Here is a 20,294-nt window from a genome sequence, read left to right as displayed (position 1 = left end):
AAGTTCAACTTTTGTCTCGTCAGACCACAGAGTATTTTCCCAAAAGTCTTGGGGAACATCAAGATGTTTTCTGGCAAAATTGAGACGAGCCTTAATGTTCTTTTTGCTCAGCAGTGGTTTTTCGTCTTGGAACTCTGCCATGCAGGCCATTTTTGCCCAGTCTCTTTCTTATGGTTAGACCTAAACTGAGGCAAGTGAGGCCTGCAGTTCTTTGGATGTTGTCGTGGGGTCTTTTGTGACCTCTTGGATGAGTCGTCGCTGCGCTCTTGGGGTAATTTTGGTCGGCCAGCCACTCCTGGGAAGGTTCACCACTGTTCCATGTTTTCGCCATTTGTGGATAATGGCTCTCACTGTGGTTCGCTGGAGTCCCAAAGCTTTAGAAATGGCTTTATAACCTTTTCCAGACTAATAGATCTCAATTACTTTCTTTCTCATTTGTTCCTGAATTTCTTTAGATCTCGGCATGATGTCTAGCTTTTGAGGATCATTTGGTCTACTTCACTTTGTCAGGCAGGTCCTATTTAAGTGATTTCTTGATTGAGAACAGGTGTGGCAGTTGTACTCAGGTTTGATAAACCACAGTCAAGTTATGTTTTAACAGGAGGGGCAATCACTTTTTCACACAGGGCCATGTAGGTTTGGATTTTTTTTCTCCCTTAATAATAAAAACCTTCATTTTGTGTTTACTTGTGTTGTCTTTGACGAATATTTAAATTTGTTTGATGATCTGAAAAATCAGGAAGGGGGCAAACACTTTTTCACACCACTGTAGGCACCATATACTTTATTATATTTGTTTATTTTGTTAGTATAAAAGAACACATTTGAGATTTCCTAAAGATTTAATTTTACAGACAAATATTTGTATTTAATTTTAAAAAGTAACATATTACTCTAAGCAATTGATTACTTTTTACATAAAAACTTGATCGAGGCTGTCTGAGATCAGAAGCAAGGAGCCAACCAAAGTCTGCAGAAGAACTGTGGCAAGTTCTCCAACATGCTTGGAACAACCTCCCTGCTGATTGTCTTATAGAACTGCAGGACAGCGTTGGCTATCTCAGAGAAGTAATGCCGTTTTAACGCCGATGGGTGGTCACAAAAAATATTGATTTGATTCAGTTTTTAACTATTCTGCCAAATTACTAAAATGCAATATAGTAAAACATTTCACTGAATTATTTTAGAAAGAATCTTATCTGTACAGAGTGTTATTACAGGTGCCTAAGACTTTTGCACAGTACTGTACACATATATACACTCACTCTCACGCTCACATACACACATACACACTCACTCACATGCACGAACACACACACACACACACACACACAAACACAAGTACAAGCATACACACACACACACGCACACACACACTTGGGATATCTCACTGTAACTACAGACCACAGCGCCGTTCCCCGCTGAGCACTGCCGCATCCCATCGAAGGTGAGCGTGTCCACACAGGCGCCATTACAACTGGCCCCCCCCGCATCGTCTAACGAACTGTAAGTCACTCTGAGTCGGCTACATAACCGTCAGCCCGGGCTGAAACTGGCCTGCGAGAGAGGAAGAGGGAAGATGAGCAGCGGTTCTCGGTACAGCTGCAGGATGTGACGGGGCCTCACTCACACAGACGCGTGGTGGTGCAGCAGGGGGCTGGGCTGAAGGGAACTGCCTTCCAAATTTCTACATTTGGAGCGGGCCAAAGCCAGAGCGGAGTCATCGCCCTCAGCCCGAGCCTCCGCCGAAGCGACTGTGAGAGGGGCGCACCGGCATTTCCGCGTGGGGGGGCGTCTCTGCGCGCCCTTTGGACTCGGTTTGGGGGTGGGCAGAGGAACAGAGCGTGATGAGCACCTTGAGATGAACTCATCACAGCGTGGTTCAGAGAACAGAGCGTAGCCGGCAGAAACGCCGTCCTCAACCGACACGGACGGCAGAGGCACAAAACGGCCATGCCCGTGCCAGGCAGGCTGGAATAACGAGCCCCACTCCCGTGCGTCACTCACCTCGCTTTACCGAACGAGCGCACGCAGCGGCCGGTTTAATTAAAACTCTCCTTCCGCGGGGCACGCAAGCCTCAGCCGTTTTACGGTCTACAAAGGACATAAGGCTGGACCACATCCCAGGGACCCAGCCTGACTGGAATCTATACTACCATTAAGGTTGAATTGCTGACGGGAGGAAAATGGCCTGACTGGCTTAAACGGGTCACAAAGAGGGGTGCAAGAGCCTAAATACGGGGCATAAGACACACGGAGGTAAAAAAAAAAAAAAAGTGAAAAGGGGGCGCTAATGAAGTTTGAATGTAGACTAGGTACACACACATCAGGCCTTCACTGCTGGTTCACATTCTGAACCCTAATCAGGGGCTGGTTTAAACCTGCGAGGCTAAAGTCTAGGTGAGTGTAATTTCGAACCAAGCGGCCACATTTAATCAGTCAATTAGCCTGACTATCAGGCAGAATAAAAATCCAGGAGTAGCAAAGTGGGTTTTGAATAAAGGTAGCTACAGACCCAAACAGGGTTTTGAACAAAGGTAGCTACAGACCAAAACAGGGTTTTGAATAAAGGTGCCTGTGAATTGAAACAGGGTTTTGGATGAAGGTGGCTGTGAATTGACACAGGGTTTTGGATGATGGTGCCCGTTTTGGATGAAGGTGCCTATGAATTGAAACAGGGTTTTGGATAAAGGTGCCCGTGAATTGAAACAGGGTTTTGGATAAAGGTGCCCGTTTTGGATGAAGGTGGCTGTGGACTGAAATGGGTAGTTGGAACAGAGGGCTCTACAGAGGAAAACAGAGCATTAGAGAGAGGGGCTGAGCAGACAGAAGAGTAAAAATAAAAAGGAGGGAAAATAAGGAAAGGAGGAAGAGTAGAGGACTCAAGGTGTGTGTGTCAAAGTTTCCTCATAATCATAGCAAAGGAAAGACAAACACAGGCTGAATTACAGTACACCACACACCCTCTTAGAAGTCACAAAGCAAGCACACACACGCAGTTTCAGTAACTGAAAGTCCGAAAGCCGGTAGTTCAGCACTAACTTTGTCTCCCAACAAATGATTAGCTTTCCCATCCCGTGACTCAGGCCATAGTGGTCATGATGGAGGCATGTTAAGTGTGCCGCGATATCGTAAGCAAAAAGCAATGAGATACACTGTAGCAGTGTAGCACTGCAGTCCAATTCAAAAAGTGGAACCAGGTAAATTGGACTTAGGCTAGGTGTATTAGAATCACTTTGAGCAGTTCTATTAACTGCCATAATACTACCACGTTAAAGGCTAACCCGCATTATCAACCACCATGAGCCCACTATTTCCGCGGTTTTAACGGCCTAGTGTCAATAACTAAGAAAGACAATAACGGTACCCAAATCATTTATTCTGAGCCGGCTTTTGACCAGGGTCATATCATCATTAATAGCGAATGGCTGGTCGCTTCCTTACACTTGAAATTCGATAACATGCTGCCCAAGTGCATTTTGTCATTATTACCATGGTAATAATATACAGCTATGTGGGTTATTATTATTATTATTATTATTATTATTATTGCTACCACTAGCAATAAGACTAGACTGTTGTTGTTAGCATTTAGTGCACAAGGCAAAATACTCCAATTCCCCAAATACACGAACGTCTGCAACATTGTAGCCTATCACTGTCTGGCGTTCCATTTACATGCAAAAAAAGCATACCATCTAGCTGACAATGAAGTTGCCGAAAGCTAGCCGGTTAGCTAGCTACCACAATTCACCGTTTAATATTTTGTATTGACACTTGAATATTATTGCACTGAATGCCAACCCCAGCCTCCGACGTTTTACAATATTCACTGAAATCTCCAGCCAAGAGACGGCGGCCAAACTGTGCATTCCGACACTTTGGGCAAGATCTCGAGCTAGCTAGCATAGCCAGCAAGAGCCTGCGCTAACGGTATCTGTACCAGCGACCCAAATGCCCTCAAGCGATTGTTTATTGTAACAATGCCAGTTATGCGCTGCTGACTGTATCGTTTTTTAAAAAATGGTTCGACGAGCGACTTACCTTAACAAATAGGTGAAATGAACAGGCAGTCAGTCTAAGGTTTCCTGTTCGAAAGTTGCCGTTCGTTTGTAGAAAAACACATTGTACGCGGAAGTACAAATTCAAGTGCAGAAATTCTCTTTGCGCTATTTTTTATCCGCAAAAACACTGACACCTTCATGCATTTATAATACAAGGTATGCTCCAAGGTAATCTGCCGCAAATATTGTCAGAGTACGCATAAGCTCTTTTTCCGTATGAAAAAAAAATGTATTGCAGTCTGTTCTTTTATTAATATAGAGGTAACTTTTCGTCTTTCTCTCTCGTTTCCTATCCCATCCTGTTTGACTTCCCCCGAAGATGAAAAAAAATCTCTGTAAAAGTAGCTAGTTGGCTTCTATGTGGCTGAGTTCCGCACTGTGTTACACGCTATTCGTTCCCCACTCAAACCAAATTGGCCACAGTATTTTTCTCAATGCGGGCATACTGCCACCCTCTTTGAATTTTAATATATCAGCCTGCCGTCAGTTACATTGAATCCAATTGGAGATGTAGCTCACACCAACGCGGCCTAATGCAGAAAACATCCTAAGTGCCGTGAGTATTGTAAGTAGCCCATTTTAATGACTGAATACTTTCCCATGTAGTTTGCATACTGCATTGTACATGGTCTCCTTTGCATTTTTTCGTAATCAGGGCGTCAAGTACCAGGTAGCCCACTGGCCACGTAAAGAACTAAAATATAACTAGCATACACTAGGTTATATCCTGAATATGGTGCCGTGTGCATGTATAGCAAATATGGCAAAATGAAATAAAAACACAAGCACAAACAAAATAGCATTCATAAATAAAGGTTTGTGCATTAACTGTTGCGTCTGCTTCACCATAAATAAAATACTGATAACAACGAGGCCACACTGGGGCACTGACAAATTGCTCCAAGATGAAATAATCTAATACAGTAGATTTGCGCTGCCAAAGTACAACAATCGATGAGCAGTAAACATGAGATGACAGCATGCGTACAGCAAAATATGTTCTCCGCACAGACTTAACCAGTATGAGAAATAATAGAAACAAACAGAAGACAGATACTACAGTTTAGCTACTTCCCATGTGAGGTACAGCAGTGCTGCTCTTCCCTCTGGCTGTGCTGCCTGTGAGGTGTACTTTATTTCTGCTCTGTCTTTGCAGTGTGTGTGTGTGTGTGTGTGTGTGTGTGTGTGTGAGAGAGAGAGAGAGAGAGAGAGTGTGTGTAGGTGTGTGTGCATGTGTGTGTGCGTGTGTGTGAGAGAGTGTGTTTGTGTTTGCTTATGGATGTGTGTGCGCGCGTGTGTGTGTGTGTGTGCATTGTGTGTGTGAGGCTACTGCTATTTTGGTTGATATGACAAGCTTTTGACCACAAAAAGTTGCTGTATTTTATTCATATGCATGACATGCTTAAATAGGTACACTGATATTATTTGAGTACTTCTATCATGGCTTTTACACAATGTAAATCCTAATGAACAGAAAATAAACGTCACTGTGTAAAACCATTTTCTGGAACTGGTACGTTCAAAGTATTTTTAAGTAGATTTGACACTCAGCCATGGCCCTTCCCCCCCCATTCTTTCTACATGTGTGTTCAGTGTTAAGTGAATTGTGAATACTGTTCCTTCCTGTGTTTCATCTCTGTCTACAATATGTGTATTCAGATGATTTCATCCTCCCTCGTTTTTACTGTATTTTTGTTCTTGTCAACTTTTTAATTTTCCTCATCATTACCATAATTTAACAGGTGAATCATTTTTAGTACAAAACATCCAAAGGACAAAGGAAATTGTGTGATACTCTCTCTCTCTCTCTCTCTCTCTCTCTCTCTCTCACACACACACACACACACACACCCACACACAGTTTCTTTCATGTTCTTTGTTTTGTCTTTGTACGCAGGAAGCCTGTATCTCTATCTTTCTTTTTCATCTATCCACTGTGCTCTCATTTCCCGTCAACTCTTTTCGTAATTCTTTGGTGGTTAAAATTTGGTTCAAAGTTCACTTTCATCTTTCGGGTACCACATGCATGCATACATAGAGGCCATGGGTGTACTGTTGCTCTTCTATACTGTATCCATAACTACTTAGTGCTCTATGAAAATGCTCCCCAGCCAAGGAATTAGTGCTGTGGATGTTCTGTGATTTAATACACAGCTTAATACCATATACTTATTTACTGTTTGAAGAGGACTTAATCTAAGTCAGCAGTGCATATCAATGATTCATTACAAGTAAATTATTTGGTGTCAATTCCTGGTCATTTTAAAGTTACCAATGAAAAACATGCCATTTTATTCATTCACAAATGTAGTTCATCCCCTCACTTGATTTCTCCTGGTCTGCTATCAAGTTGCTTCAGTAGGCTCTCGCTGTGTCTCGCCCCAACTGAGTGTAAAATAAAAATGGAAGCAGATCAGTCCCATGGACTTGACGGGTGAACGTTGTAGTTGATCATGGGCCCCCCCTTGTGGCAAGTGTGTGCAACAACTCTGACATTCTGCAACCTCTGACAATGGACATAAAATTGCAAACTCGATAGAGTGAATTAGCCCGTTTCCATGCCAAGGGAAAAAAATAAACCCGGTTTTGAAATACTCTCGAAAGCACTAATCGGTTTCCCGATTAAATTTGAAACAAAATTGAATTTTTTAAATTGCTTGTTTATTTCTTGTAGAAGATAAGTCTTCTTTGTGTGTTAAATAGGGATGGATTTCTCTAATGTTAACGGCAACGGATGGCAGATGAAAATATAAAAGTGCATTATGACTTTAACTGCACAGATGATGAGTGAATGCCCTCTGATTCATGATGAATCAGGGGTTGCCTACAGAGAGAAACAGGTGACAGACAGCATCGACACATTTCTGGGCCCGTCTGTGGCCCTTCACTGTGGGAAGAGCATGGTGACTGTGGGAGAGTACAAAGCAGCTACAATGGCAGCCTGTAGCATAGTGGCTAAGGTAGGTGACTGACATGACTGGGACCCGCAAGGTTGCCGGTTGGTGGACCCGCAAGGTTGGTGTTGGGCCCCTGAGCAAGGCCCTTAATCCCACATTGCTCCCGGGGGGATTGTCTCCTGCTTAGTCTAATCAACTGTAAGTGTAAAAGCGTCAGCTGAATCACTGTAAGTAATATAATTAAGCTAAATAGTAGAGGGGAGAGGGCTGAAATTCACACCACCAACAACTAGTGTGACACCAAGGGTCCCTGATTCACCAGCCAGTGGCTCAGTACTGCACTTGGGGGCATTATAGATTTGGACAAATTGGACACAAACACGTGCACGCACACACACACGGCCCTACACACTCAGGACATTTGGACAAACACAACAGAACCCTAAACTCCAGAATAATGTTTATTGCTTTTGAAGATATGACTATTTTCTTCTTTTCTTTTTTTCTCTTCTCTTTACAATAGAACAAAGAAAATGACTTATAATCTCACTGCATGGCAAAGTCTTGATTTGTACACACAGAAGAGAAGAACATTTTATTTACAGCAGTGTTTATAGTATACAGTGGAGAACAGGGAAAGGAGAGGGAGAGATGAAGGTACATATATTATTTGGAGATAGTCTTTCCCCCTCTATTTCCTGTTTAAAGGAATAAGTTCCTTCATGTTACCTTGACAGTAACTTGGTGACGTATAACTTGAAACTGTGTTCAGTCTGTATTGTTTTTCTGTGCAGTATGCCTCAGTGTTGTACTGAATTGTACTGTGACCTTGCTCTACTTTGTATATATGCTGTTTGCACAGAGTGCAGCGTTTATTGCACTTAAACAATGCTGTTCTCTGAACTGGTATTTCAGTTAATACTGCGGTATTACTTCATTGTTCCCATAGTCAAAAGCAGTGGTTGAAAGAAATAACAGATTTGAAAAACGAAAATATGCAGCAACCAATATTCACATCATACAAATTTACTGTACAGTTACACTGAGAGAACACTATCTATATATTTTTAAAAAAAGACAAACCGCATATGTAAACCCTTTAGGGTTAACTCTATTTGCGTAAAAATAAATACTAATGGGGATATTTAATAAGTGTTAAGAAACATTTGTACGAGTCCCTGTCCAAACACTGTTCTCTTCAAAAATGTATCTTCTGAGAGCTTCTGCCATTAATAACTTTTAAACACACTTATAGTTATCTATTTTCAAATATTTGATTTAAAATACTGAATGAAATCACACCAATACAGCTATCTCTCATAATAGTGATAATATTCAAATGTACACAATAATAAAATATATACATTGAAATACAGACAGAAATTCTGTAAGTAACACCCTCTCACTCTCTCTCTCTCTTTCTCTCTTTTCTTGAAATCATCAGAAGTGGCTGCAGATAGAATTGAACAAGACTGTATTTTCGTACAACATCGTATACAGACAGAGTAACAAATCGATGAAAGAATCCACATTAAATAACATAGTGAACAACCTGAAGGTTAGCTCCAAATGAACATATTTGAGTGCAACCACAAGCTTTTCATTCCCAATAATCTGCCTGCTCTCGTGTGTAGGAATGCCAATTATCCACTAGATGGCAGTGTCTGCCAATACTTTGTCGACTGCAGCCCGCACACAACCCCGCTACGCTGACCGCAACCTAAAGCGAAGGCCAAATCCCGGAGTGTATATGGGTGTCTGTAACATCATAGGATAATTGCATCAGATCTCATTGTTGCCGGTTCAGCGTTTAGTCTGGCGGGACAGGCTGGAATGAAACGGCGCACTGCTGTGTGTGATGTCACGGGGCACTGCGTGGCGTCTCACGCAGGGATTGGCACAGTTTAGCGGACTGCAGTGTTATCAGCGCAGAGCAGCCCAGTGCAGGCACAGTCAAGCGCAGCACAAGGTAGAACAGTACAGTATCGTCAGCGACACAACACCAATCGTTAAAAATTATTGCACAGTACAATATTGCACAGTGTTGAATTTTCTGGCATAATATACCCTTTAATTGAATTTTTAAAAAGCAGTAAGTGCTACTGTGTAACGGTGATCTTTTGGCACTTGTTCAAACGCTCCTCTCAGACTGGCGTACCTCGGGGAGGATGGGGCCTGATTGAGGGAGTGTGTGAGGGTGAGACGCAGTCAGAGGCGCGAGGCGCGTGGGGTTAGAGCGTAATTCGAGTGGGCGAACGGAGCCGGAACCTTCCGCGGAAACGCGGGCGCCCCCGACACCTCTGCCAGGCCACAGCCGCAGAGCGCTGGCAGCTCACGCCCGGGAGGAGAGGAGGGAGGGAGGGAGGAGAGGAGGAGAGGAGAGAGGGAGGGGAGGAGAGGAGGAGAGGGAGGGAGGGGAGGAGGAGAGGGAGGGAGGGAGGAGGGGAGGAGAGGAGGAGAGGGAGGGAGGGAGGAGGGAGGGAGGAGAGGAGAGGGAGGGAGGAGAGGAGGGAGGGAGGGAGGGGAGGAGGGCAGGAGAGGAGGGAGGAGAGGAGGAGAGGGAGGGAGGGAGGGAGGAGAGGAGGAGAGGGAGGGAGGAGAGGAGGAGAGGGAGGGAGGGAGTAGAGGAGGGAGGGAGGAGAGGAGGAGAGGGAGGGAGGGAGGAGAGGAGGGCAGGAGAGGGAGGGAGGGAGGGAGGAGAGGAGGGCAGGAGAGGGAGGGAGGGAGGAGAGGAGGGCAGGAGAGGGAGGGAGGGAGGGCAGGAGAGGGAGGGAGGGAGGGAGGAGATGGAGGGAGGGAGGAGAGGAGGAGAGGAGGGAGGGAGGGAGGAGAGGAGGGCAGGAGAGGGAGGGAGGGAGTCAGGGTGAGGTCAGCTGATGGAGGGAAACAGAGAGGGAGAGATGTGTAGGGAGATTGGGGCAGAGGGGAAAGGAGGGCAACTACGGAGAGCCAGAAAGGGCAAATGAATGAACACTAAAAAAAAGCACTATGAAAATAAATATGGTGTTAAAGAGAGTGAGGGAACAACAGAGTAAGAGAGAGAAAGAGAGAGGGGGAGAGAGAGAGAGGGATAGGTGTATTTATTAGCTGTGAGTGGATTTGAGTGCTTCTGTTTCCCTGTGTCGGTCCAGCAGAGAGAGGGCAGGAGAGAGGGACGGGGGGAGGGACGGAGGAGGGTGGGGCGAGGCGGGGCAGGGGAGAGAGGAGAGGGGCGGGAGGGCAGCCGTGGCTTTGGCCTCGGGGGGCAGGGGCCTCCCGCTCAGCCTGGTCTCCTTGGAGACGGCGAAGTCGGCCTCCGCCTCGTTCTCCGAGCTGCAGTCGCTCAGGTCGGTGATCTCCAGCTCCGAGTCGGATTCGGGGTCCTGCTTCACCGCCCCTCGCCTCTCCGAGGGGCTCTGCCTGCCCGCGGCTCCGGCCAGGCCCACCCCCCCCAGCCCCAGGCCCAGGCCCAGCCCCAGCCCCAGGCCCAGCGCCCCGCCCGGGGCGAGGGCCTCCCCGCGCTCGCCCCCGCAGCCGTTCCCCAGGTCCGTCCTGCTCAGCGACAGGGCCCCGGGGTAGGGCGGCAGGCACAGTCTGGGACCCCCCGCCGTGCCGTTGGGCGCCCCCGCCGGGCCCCCGGCCCGCTCCCCCGCCTCGCTGGGGGGCAGCAGGGAGGAGAAGGGGTGGGGCAGCTGGGACAGGCCGGTCTGGAGCGGGTTGGGGTAGAAGTGGGAGGGGTAGAGGGAGCTGGAGGGCAGTTTGGGGCAGTTGTTGAGGGAGAACGCCCCCGGGAGGTAGGGGTTGAAACCCCAGGGGTAGTCGAAGGGTGGGTTTCGAGGGTAAGGGCCCAGCAGAGAGGGGGGTTTGGAGTAGCAAGGGGCACCTGCAGGAAAGGAGAGAAAACGGATCAGGATTTATCTTAAAAATCATCACAGCCGATTACAATTGAAAAAACTACTTACGGCATTAACTAACTTTATTGTAATTATAATACAATTAAGGTAATGCTAATACAATTACTGTTGTGACATTACACTCATGGCAAGGAGCTGAACTTACATTACAATTGCAACAAAAGAAAAGGTTATTTTTATGAGAATTTGTGTTTATCTGTGTAAACTGGTCAATATTTAATCAACCTAACTTGACACTTAAAAACTGAGTTAGCTCTCAAATTACACCCAAACCAACGCACAACAAAATGTATTTTATTAATACTGCGATAACACTTCATGTTTTAAAGACATTCTCCACAGGGTTCCATTTCCAGCTTTTATCGAAGATCTCTAAATAATATGAAGAACTGCATTAAATTCACCTGTCAGTGTCACTGTATTTGTGTCACTAATTCTTGATGGCCATTCAAAATTGAATCAATCAGAAACAGCAGTTCCTCCCTCGCTGCTGTACAAGACCTCCAGTTTTCTCCTTTTCTCTTTACTTTTTTTCTCTGCAAAACTAGTCCTGCTCTCACACTCCACCTCCTATACTTCTCCCCCATCTCTCTCTCTCTCTCTCTCTTTCTCTCTCACTGGTATTTGCTATTCAGGCCTAATTTGGCAGGAGCCGAGTCTCTGTGTGTTAGGCCGGGAGTAGCTGGCAGACACATGAATATTGAATCAGTCAGGCAGGCCTCACTTGCTTATGAAAACAGAGTAATGGGTGCCCACAGGCCACAAACTGAAGCCTGCACCCTCAATTAGGGCCTTCCTGCCTGGGTAGGGATTAGGACAGGGGGGACACATGGGAGGGAGAGGGGGGAAGATACCTCAGGACAAACACGGGGAGGGGGCTGTGGAGGGGAACAGACGTACAGTACACACACACACACGCACACGCACACGCACGCACATACACACATATACACACACACACGCACACGCACAAGCACGCACATACACACATATACACACACACAAGCACGCACATACACACATATACACACACACACGTACAAGCACGCACATACACACATATACACACACACACACGCACAAGCACGCACATACACACATATACACACACACATGCACGCACATACACACACATACACATATACACACACGCACGCACATACACACATATACACACACATACACATGCACTCGCATACACACATATACACACATGCACACACATACACACACATGCGTACACACACACACACATATACATGCACACACCCTCTCAAACACACACACATGCATGCACCCTCACACAGACACACACACACATGCAAGCATACACATATACACACACACACACACACATGCATACGCACACACACATACAGACATATACACACACACACACCCTCACCCTCACACACACACACACACACACACACACACAACACAACACGCACACACAAATCTGGCATACACATTGTGATGCATAAATACTGAAACACGCACAGCTCAGATAACAGACACACACATAGCTCAGATAACAGACACACACACTGCTCAGATAACACACACACACAGCTCAGATAACAGACACACACACTGCTCAGATAACAGACACACACAGCTCAGATAACAGACACACACACAGCTCAGATAACAGACACACACAGCTCAGATAACAGACACACACACAGCTCAGATAACAGACACAGCTCAGATAACAGACACACACACTGCTCAGATAACAGACACACACACAGCTCAGATAACAGACACACACACAGCTCAGATAATACACACACACAGCTCAGATAACAGACACACACACAGCTCAGATAATACACACACACAGCTCAGATAACAGACACACACACAGCTCAGATAACAGACACACACACAGCTCAGATAACACACACACACAGCTCAGATAACAGACACACACACAGCTCAGATAACACACACACACTGCTCAGATAACACACACACACAGCTCAGATAACAGACACACACACAGCTCAGATAACACACACACACACACACACAGCTCAGATAACACACACACACAGTGCAGCACACAGAACGGACAGGGTGCAGACGTGCAGGGCGTGAGTGAACGGGCGCGCAGTCAGATGACCTCACACTAGATTTAACGTCCCCCGGTGATGATCCAACGTTCGCGTTTAAACTGCCCTTCCCTCTATTCTCTCCCCCCTCTATTTATCTCTCTCTCTGAAAGGTTGCAGTCAAGGCAGGACCCGTGAATGCCCTCGATCCCTCTCCCTGCATTCTGACTCTCTCGCTCAGTGTCAGTACGTGTCCTTGGCGTCACACAAAAACCTCTCCCAACAGCAGAATTATCAGGGACAAGAGAAAGTAACTGCTCATTTCTCATAACTCCATTTTTATTTTATCTTTTTTTTTGTTGCTGCATTTTCATTAACTGTTGAGTTCTGAAACACTGAGAGTAAATACATGAGCGCTGGTTGAGGTATTTCAGTGTGATTGAAAATGGACAGGGAAGGGGTTTGTTTGTGATACGATGCTGTGCGGGTTTGAACCCTTGGCCCTCACCTGAGCTCAGGAACGGAAAGGCGTCCAGTCTGAGTTTGTCCCCCTCAGGGCCCGCGGGGCCTCCCGCCCTCTCGAACAGGGAGCCCCCCCTCGCCGTCTCCGGCAGGCGCGGGAACAGCGACTGCAGAGCCTGGACCGAGAGAGAGAGAGAGAGAAACGAAGACTTTTTAAACAATCCACAAAATGAATGGAAAACGCACGGCGCGGGTGCGAATCATTTATGTGCACCGCAATGAGAATGTGTTTTTCTGTTCATAGAAAATCAAGATATAGTATTTGCATATTTCATTCACTAAAAATGTATTCCATGTTTAAAGAAGTGAAAATAAAATATTCTTTGATATGATGTTTATCAATATAACAAGGAGAAATAATGTCATGGTTTTCAGCTGCTGAATAACTGGTAAGAAAGGATAGTCTGTAGATGAAGGTATTTATTGTGCTTTCAGTGTGACTGCCAGAGAAAACGCAGACCGGTCTAGAGAGCGTGACAAATACCACCGCTATCAGCCATCGGCAATCAGTTTGTTGCAAATAATATCATTTTGTTATGGTAGAGGCAATCATATTTTTTACCTTGTAAATGCCAATATGATAAGACAGATACGTACACAAGTGCAATTTCATTTTGTGTCGTTTAAAACGATGGGTGAAATTATTTTTAAAGAACGTGCTATTTTGGGTGTGGAAGCGCGCACACACACACACACACACACACAGTCCAATGAAACAGGGAAAGACAGACACATGCAAACACACACACACACAGTGTCTCGCTCTCTAACACACACTCACTCACACACACACACAAACACACAGTCTCACAGTTACATACCGACATAAGCACAATTATGCATGCATGTATGTGGACGTATGCACACACACACACACACACTCATATGCACACACACACACACACACACCACCACCACAGACATGCCAAGGACGGGATGAAGGCGGCAACAGGGGACTTGGAGGATGAGCAGGGGACTGAAAAAAAGCAGAGTATTAAATGTGCACAGAAAGACAGACAGACAGACGGACGGACAGACGGACGGACGGACACAGAGGCCGCTCTTCTCTTTGGCCGCGGGTCTGACCTCAGTAATGTGATTGTCGGGCAAGAAAAGGGAGGAAAAACAAAAAAGAAGGCGCTAACCGGACCTCCTGCGGGAGGGGGGGAGCGCGGGAGCACAGGAGGAGCACAGGAGGAGCGGGGTCTACAGAAGGGAAGCGCTAAAGTCGCCCGTCCTCTCGGGAGACGGAGCGGGTGAGGGATTCCGCGCGCGCTGATCGATACTGTCACTCCGCGGCTCAGCGTGCTGCAGGAGACTGTACTTCCAAGCCGCATGATCTCCATTGCTTAACGAAGCCGCATTAATTACCGCCAATTGATCTGACGTATTCCTTCATTTCTTTCATTTTCAATCGATGCCAGAGATGGATACACGATGTGAGGGCAGCGCGACAGGGGGATCATGTCTTCCTTTGTTTTAAGTACATTTAACACCTCTCCGCTTTCACCTTCACTCCATCTTTCTTTCTCTGCCCCCCCCTCTGCCCCCCCCCCCCCCTCAAATAACTATTGAATAGGAAACCGCGGGAAACACGTTTAAACAAAAATAATATGCGTAATTTGTGTCCTTTATTTTTGTTCAGGTGAAGTGTGTGAATTTGGTGTATTAATTCGTAAATAAATATTAAATTGTTCATTGAAAATGTAAGGATGCATCTGAGTGAAAACATTACAGATCCATCAATCCAATGGTACACTACAATGAAGTCCCCACTGAAGCTGTAGTCTGAAAACAGTACTGATTTAATGCTTCCATACTAAAATGATGTCCCTACTGAACCTGTAGTCTGAAAACGGTACTGATTTAATGTTCCCATTTACAACTTTATCTTTTTTTTTACATCAATTTCTTCTGTAAGAGTTTAAGAATCACTCAAGGCTAGCAGTGACTGGGTCTTCCAAGTACATATTAACTAACATAAAAATATACGATCAGATGCTTTTATTTTCCACTATTAAATATAGTTCATAAACTATCAATAGAATATTTTCAAGACAACACAGCCTTGTAAAGTGTAAAGAATGTGACCAGCTGTTACTGCCCGTAGAGTACAATGACAAGGGCTGTGTGCCTCAGCGCACAATATGGAATTAGTTTAAAAGAAAAGACTCAATGTATGGAGCTGCAGGCTAAAATGAGATGTTCCAAACCATGGAAAGACTAAACTGTGCAGCACAGCAATCTTTTCCAAAGAAATGACAACAAAAACACTATCAGCAAACTCCAACTCAGGTGTCTGAAACTCATTTTCAGACACTGTAATGTTTAATTAAATTATACAATAACTATTTGTCCAACCTGAACGCTGCTTGTGTGCAGGTGGTCTGATCAGTTCTGACAATCACACTTACTTGTTTTCGCACAGCTGTGAAGTGGCTGCAGACTAGTACGGAGGCTAGATGGAACACGTCTGCGGATCGATCAGGCAGGGTTGCCTATTTGCACAGAAATGCTCCTGGTGTCTCTAGCCAGCACCAATTGACTGCAATTGTACCTGCTGGGCTGAGCCACTAGACGAGAAGAGACACCATCCCCCTTTCCATCCAAAGTCCATTTTCTCCTCCATCTCTCTGCTTTTTCAAGTTCTCACCAACTTTCCTCCCCAATGTCTCGCTCCGCTCAGGGCAGCCCCTCTACTCTTTACCCGACCCGCACACGCTGAAATTATCGGTGTTAATTTTACAATAACAGCGTTCAACATGAGCCCCACAGGGATGAAATATACACTACCCGAGTAAAACGTGTTCTCGTTCATTTTACACTGGCCATTTTTACTGTGCACTCAAAAAAAAAGAAGAAGAAAAAACTCACAAAATGGAGGATCCTGCCTAAACAGCCACCTTCAACCCAGGCCACCATTGTATATAAGATTCCTATCTTAATTGACCTGTCTGGTAAAATGAGGGTTAAATAAAAATAGAAAGTACCTCCGGTGTGACAGGGCTGCAGTCTGGGCCTGTGGAGCTGCTGTTGAAGTGATTCTGGGTGAGCAGGAACGGGGAGCTGGCCATGTCCAGGAGAGGGTAGTTCACCAGGACCACCTTGCTGAAGTTAAACTTGTAGGTAAAGCGCTTGCCTTTGGTTTTGTGCAAAATCCGTTTGTTGTAGTAGTACCTTGTAGGATGAGAGAAAGAGAGAGCGAGAGAGAGGGAGAGAGGGAGAGACAGAGGGAGAGATGAAAGGGAGAGAGGATTAAGACCGATATGAAGGTTGACTGTAGATTTGAGTAACGAATCAGGAGAACTAATTAGGCCAGAGAACATCATTTTAATACATCCCAGATGAATTTGGACTTTTTTTTGGAATAACATTTCCAGCTAGTTTACCCCAAGGATGAGCAAACAATGACTGGTCACTCGCAGTGAAATGGAAACGGACTGGCAAAAAAGTAAGTGTGAATTCCGCAGCTACCCACAGGTGGTGAATTTCCCCAACTCCTCCGGCGGTGTTGAGGCGCGCCGGGCTGGTTCGAGACTAAGTGGGGTTGTGTGCGGGTCTCACGGGCGCGTGAGTGTGGCGGGCGTGACCACACACGCGACACGGCGTGTGCGTGTCAGGCCCCCCTCCATCATTCGCGTGGCGAGCGTGAGCTGACCGTAATTGAGCAATTAAACAAGGCTAATCAACGAGGCTAATTAAGGCCCGGGCCAATTCATAACAATTACACACCAACGACAGCACCTATTAGCGTGAGGGCAGTGTGAATGGGTGGGTGGGGGGAGCAGGGGGTGTAGAATCAAGGGAAGGGTACAAACAGAGGTGCCGGTGCAAATGAGAGGCGTGTACCTGTGATTCCCAAACATGGCCTGAACCCAGCATGAGCCAAGGCTCACAGAAACAGACCGGCCTGTACATCCTAACAGTGGAGGCACCGACCAGGGCCCTGCGCAGAAACTACCTGATATGTTCTTGTTATATCTGACCAGTTTTAAATGGGCTTAATTTTATAATCCTTATTGACTTTTCAGAGCCCTTACAGTGAATTTCAGTTTCCATTTAGATCTTCAAAGATAATGTGAATGGAAAGTATTGACATTCTTCAGGGAAAACACCACCTTAATATTTTGATTTGTGAAGGAGACGCAGAGAGACTGAGAGTGAGAGAGAGAGAGAGAGAGAGAGAGAGAGAGGAAGAGGGAGGTGTGGAGGAAGATGCTCAAGACTGGCAAACAGCAAATGGAGTGCATTGAGACGCAGACATAAACACACACTGAAGCAGGCAGATATTGTACTGACATGCAGTCAGAGACCGAAATAGGAGAGAAAGAGACAAGAGACAGAGGAGTGTGTGTGTGTGTGTGTGTGTGTGTGTATGAATCTGTGTGTGTGTGAGACAGAGAGAGAGAGAGAGAGAGAGAGAGAGAGAGATGGACTAAGTTAGACATGCTGAGAGTAACAGACAGAGCCTGGTTGGTGGGAGATTTACAGAGACAGCTGCACAGACAGGGACACACACGAGTGATAAAGAGAGACATACAGTAATAGAATCAAGCGCACAAACTCATGGAAACTCGTGAGCCGACAGGTGCAGTGACACACACCAATGATCAGTGCCTACCTCAGAGCCCGGCTCAGCTTGTCGTAGTTCATGTGAGGCTTGCATTTTCTGATACCCCATAGTCTCGCCACCTCATCTGGATCTTTGATCACAAATTCTCCATAATCTCCCTGCCAGGCGATCACCCCATGGTACTCCTCTTTCTGCAGAAGCTCCAGGATGAAGTGCCACAGCTGGATCTGCCGCGAGCCGGGGCTCGACTCGGGCTTGTAGGCCCAGTCCGGGAAGGCAATGCCTGGGGCGGAGAAGGTAGGAAAGTAGGGGGATGAGACTGAGGCCTGTTTTTAAGTCCTCACTAAGAGTATTTTGGCTGTTCATATGTATGAATGCCGGTGTGTATGCAGGAATTTATTTCCACCAATTACCCTGGCTAAATGAGATAACTGGCTCTATGCACCAACACTGGGTCCCTCATAGATTAGATCACAGTAAAACGTTTCATATAGGGACACGATCATTCATACACTTATCAAGAAATGCAGCTAAAATGTAATTTGGTATAAATGTTTGTGATAATTAAGGCCCAAAGTTGGCATGAAAACCAGAAACAAGTAAGGCCCTGTTGCCTACCTCTGCTCTATTGTCTAAATGACATTTAAACATGTGTTTTTATTGCAATACTATGCATGTGGGACATTGATTTGTAATCCAACTACTGTACCTGTAACAATAGGGAAAAATACATATCCTGACGTGAAACTATTAAATACGCTTGAAATATAGCTATTATAGGTATTACAGCAACACTTTATGTTACAGTCCCCTGTACTAGGTATTTACCAGATAAATGTGTGGTAAAAAAGCATGATTGGGAAATGACCACTGGTAAAAAAATGAAAAAACTGAAAATAAATCCTAAGTGATTCTTTTAGTTATCAAAGGGGTAGATTAGTTATAGCCTAATTAAGTATTGTCTAATTTCCTAGGAAGTACACAATTGCAGTGAGGTTAAACTTGGTAACTACAAGACAGTCACTTTAATTGATATTGGAGGTATTCCAAAGTACTTCAGTTTTAGTTTCTTAATATTTACCATTTCTTACCAGTAGTAATTGCAAAATGATGTGCTATTCCTCTCATGTATTTATCTGGTAAATACCTAGTGCTTACAAGACTAAAATCCCTTGTGAAAAAAATCACAAGTACTTACAAGGCTAAAATCCCTTATGAACAAAATCACAAATTTAACATTAAAATATCACATGTGACTGAAACTTTTGAAAATTGAACTACAGTTTTCACATGTGAACACCCACACTGGTGTTATACTGTAAATGGGATTATTTCAATAGTTCTCATGTCTACTCAAATTGGGTTGTTGGGTGTTCATGTGTGTTTTTTTTCATAAGGGAGGAAGCAAAGTCCAATAGCATTGGATGGACCGCTCTGTATTTACACAGTGCTTTTATCCAAAGCTTTTCTCATTCACCCATACACTAACCTTGCATGGCAAGGTACCAATCAGTTCCTCACCATTTGGGGGTCAGGTGTCTTGCTCAAGATTGGCTGTGATACTTCAGGGCGTTTACATTTTCACGGATTCCCACTAACCCCACATTTGAGTGAGTGGTCAGACTTTCAGCATTGTGTCTTGCTCAGGTGGCTTGCTCAGGGACACTTCAACACACCTAGGCGGGGGATCGAAACGGCAACCTTCCATCTGCCAGACGACCTTAGCCTAGCCTAGCTACCTCAGGGGGAGATTGAGGGTGCCGAGCTAGCTTACTTCACCTGAGCTAATGTCGCCCCAGCACTGTCTTGTAATTGGATGTGATACTGCAGGGGGTTTAAGCAATCCCACATCTGAGGGAGTGGTCGGACTTTAAGCATTGTAAGATAAATACCTCCTCCTAACTCAGAGGGCCTGGGTAAGACTGTGCCTCACCTGGGGTCCAGAGGGCTGGGACAGGGGGGGTGAGCAGCAGGTCACTCACGCAGTTGCAGTCCATACCTTCACCACACCTGGGGGAAGGACAGACAGGTGGAGTCCTGCGTTCATTCGTCAAATCAAGTACGACATACAACAGACTCAAACGGTAAATCTTCATCTTCCAATATTACATTTAATCCACTGACTTTCAAAGACTGCGTATCCTTCAAAGAAACCTCAATGTTTGATACAGGTATTGTATCATATAGATGACAGCTCATTGTAGACAGTCCTTGGCTTAATCTTTACCTGGTACAGGTGAACATTCTGCAGGAATTCAACCCACTTACATGACCCATCTATAACGCTT

The 20,294-nt window shown here is 45.5% G+C and overlaps 2 protein-coding genes across 8 annotated transcripts in view; both read right to left on the bottom strand.

Moving 5' to 3' along the window:
- The window catches only part of arhgef1b (Rho guanine nucleotide exchange factor (GEF) 1b), a 48,621-nt gene extending 44,193 nt beyond the window's left edge, over window positions 1-4,428 (bottom strand). For all 7 annotated transcript variants that reach the window (XM_061237383.1, XM_061237404.1, XM_061237438.1 and 4 more), the window contains exon 1: window positions 4,045-4,428. The gene's annotated coding sequence lies outside the window, so the exon portion shown is untranslated. The remainder of the gene's footprint in view (window positions 1-4,044) is intronic.
- Window positions 4,429-10,044: 5,616 nt separating this feature from the next.
- erfl1 (Ets2 repressor factor like 1) overlaps window positions 10,045-20,294 on the bottom strand; it is a 52,286-nt gene continuing 42,036 nt past the window's right edge. Inside the window, exons 2-6 of the mRNA XM_061256619.1 lie at window positions 19,940-20,016; window positions 18,055-18,289; window positions 16,424-16,610; window positions 13,420-13,549; window positions 10,045-10,823 (exon numbers count right to left, since the gene is read on the bottom strand). Of these exons, the coding sequence (XP_061112603.1) occupies window positions 10,045-10,823; window positions 13,420-13,549; window positions 16,424-16,610; window positions 18,055-18,289; window positions 19,940-20,003 (1,395 nt within the window). The 5' untranslated portion in view covers window positions 20,004-20,016. The remainder of the gene's footprint in view (window positions 10,824-13,419; window positions 13,550-16,423; window positions 16,611-18,054; window positions 18,290-19,939; window positions 20,017-20,294) is intronic.

Source organism: Conger conger, chromosome 1 (genome assembly GCF_963514075.1).
Source record: "Conger conger chromosome 1, fConCon1.1, whole genome shotgun sequence".
Lineage (NCBI taxonomy): Eukaryota > Metazoa > Chordata > Actinopteri > Anguilliformes > Congridae > Conger > Conger conger.
The sequence above is the reverse complement of the archived record's forward strand: the minus strand, read 5'-3'. Positions and strand labels throughout refer to the sequence as shown.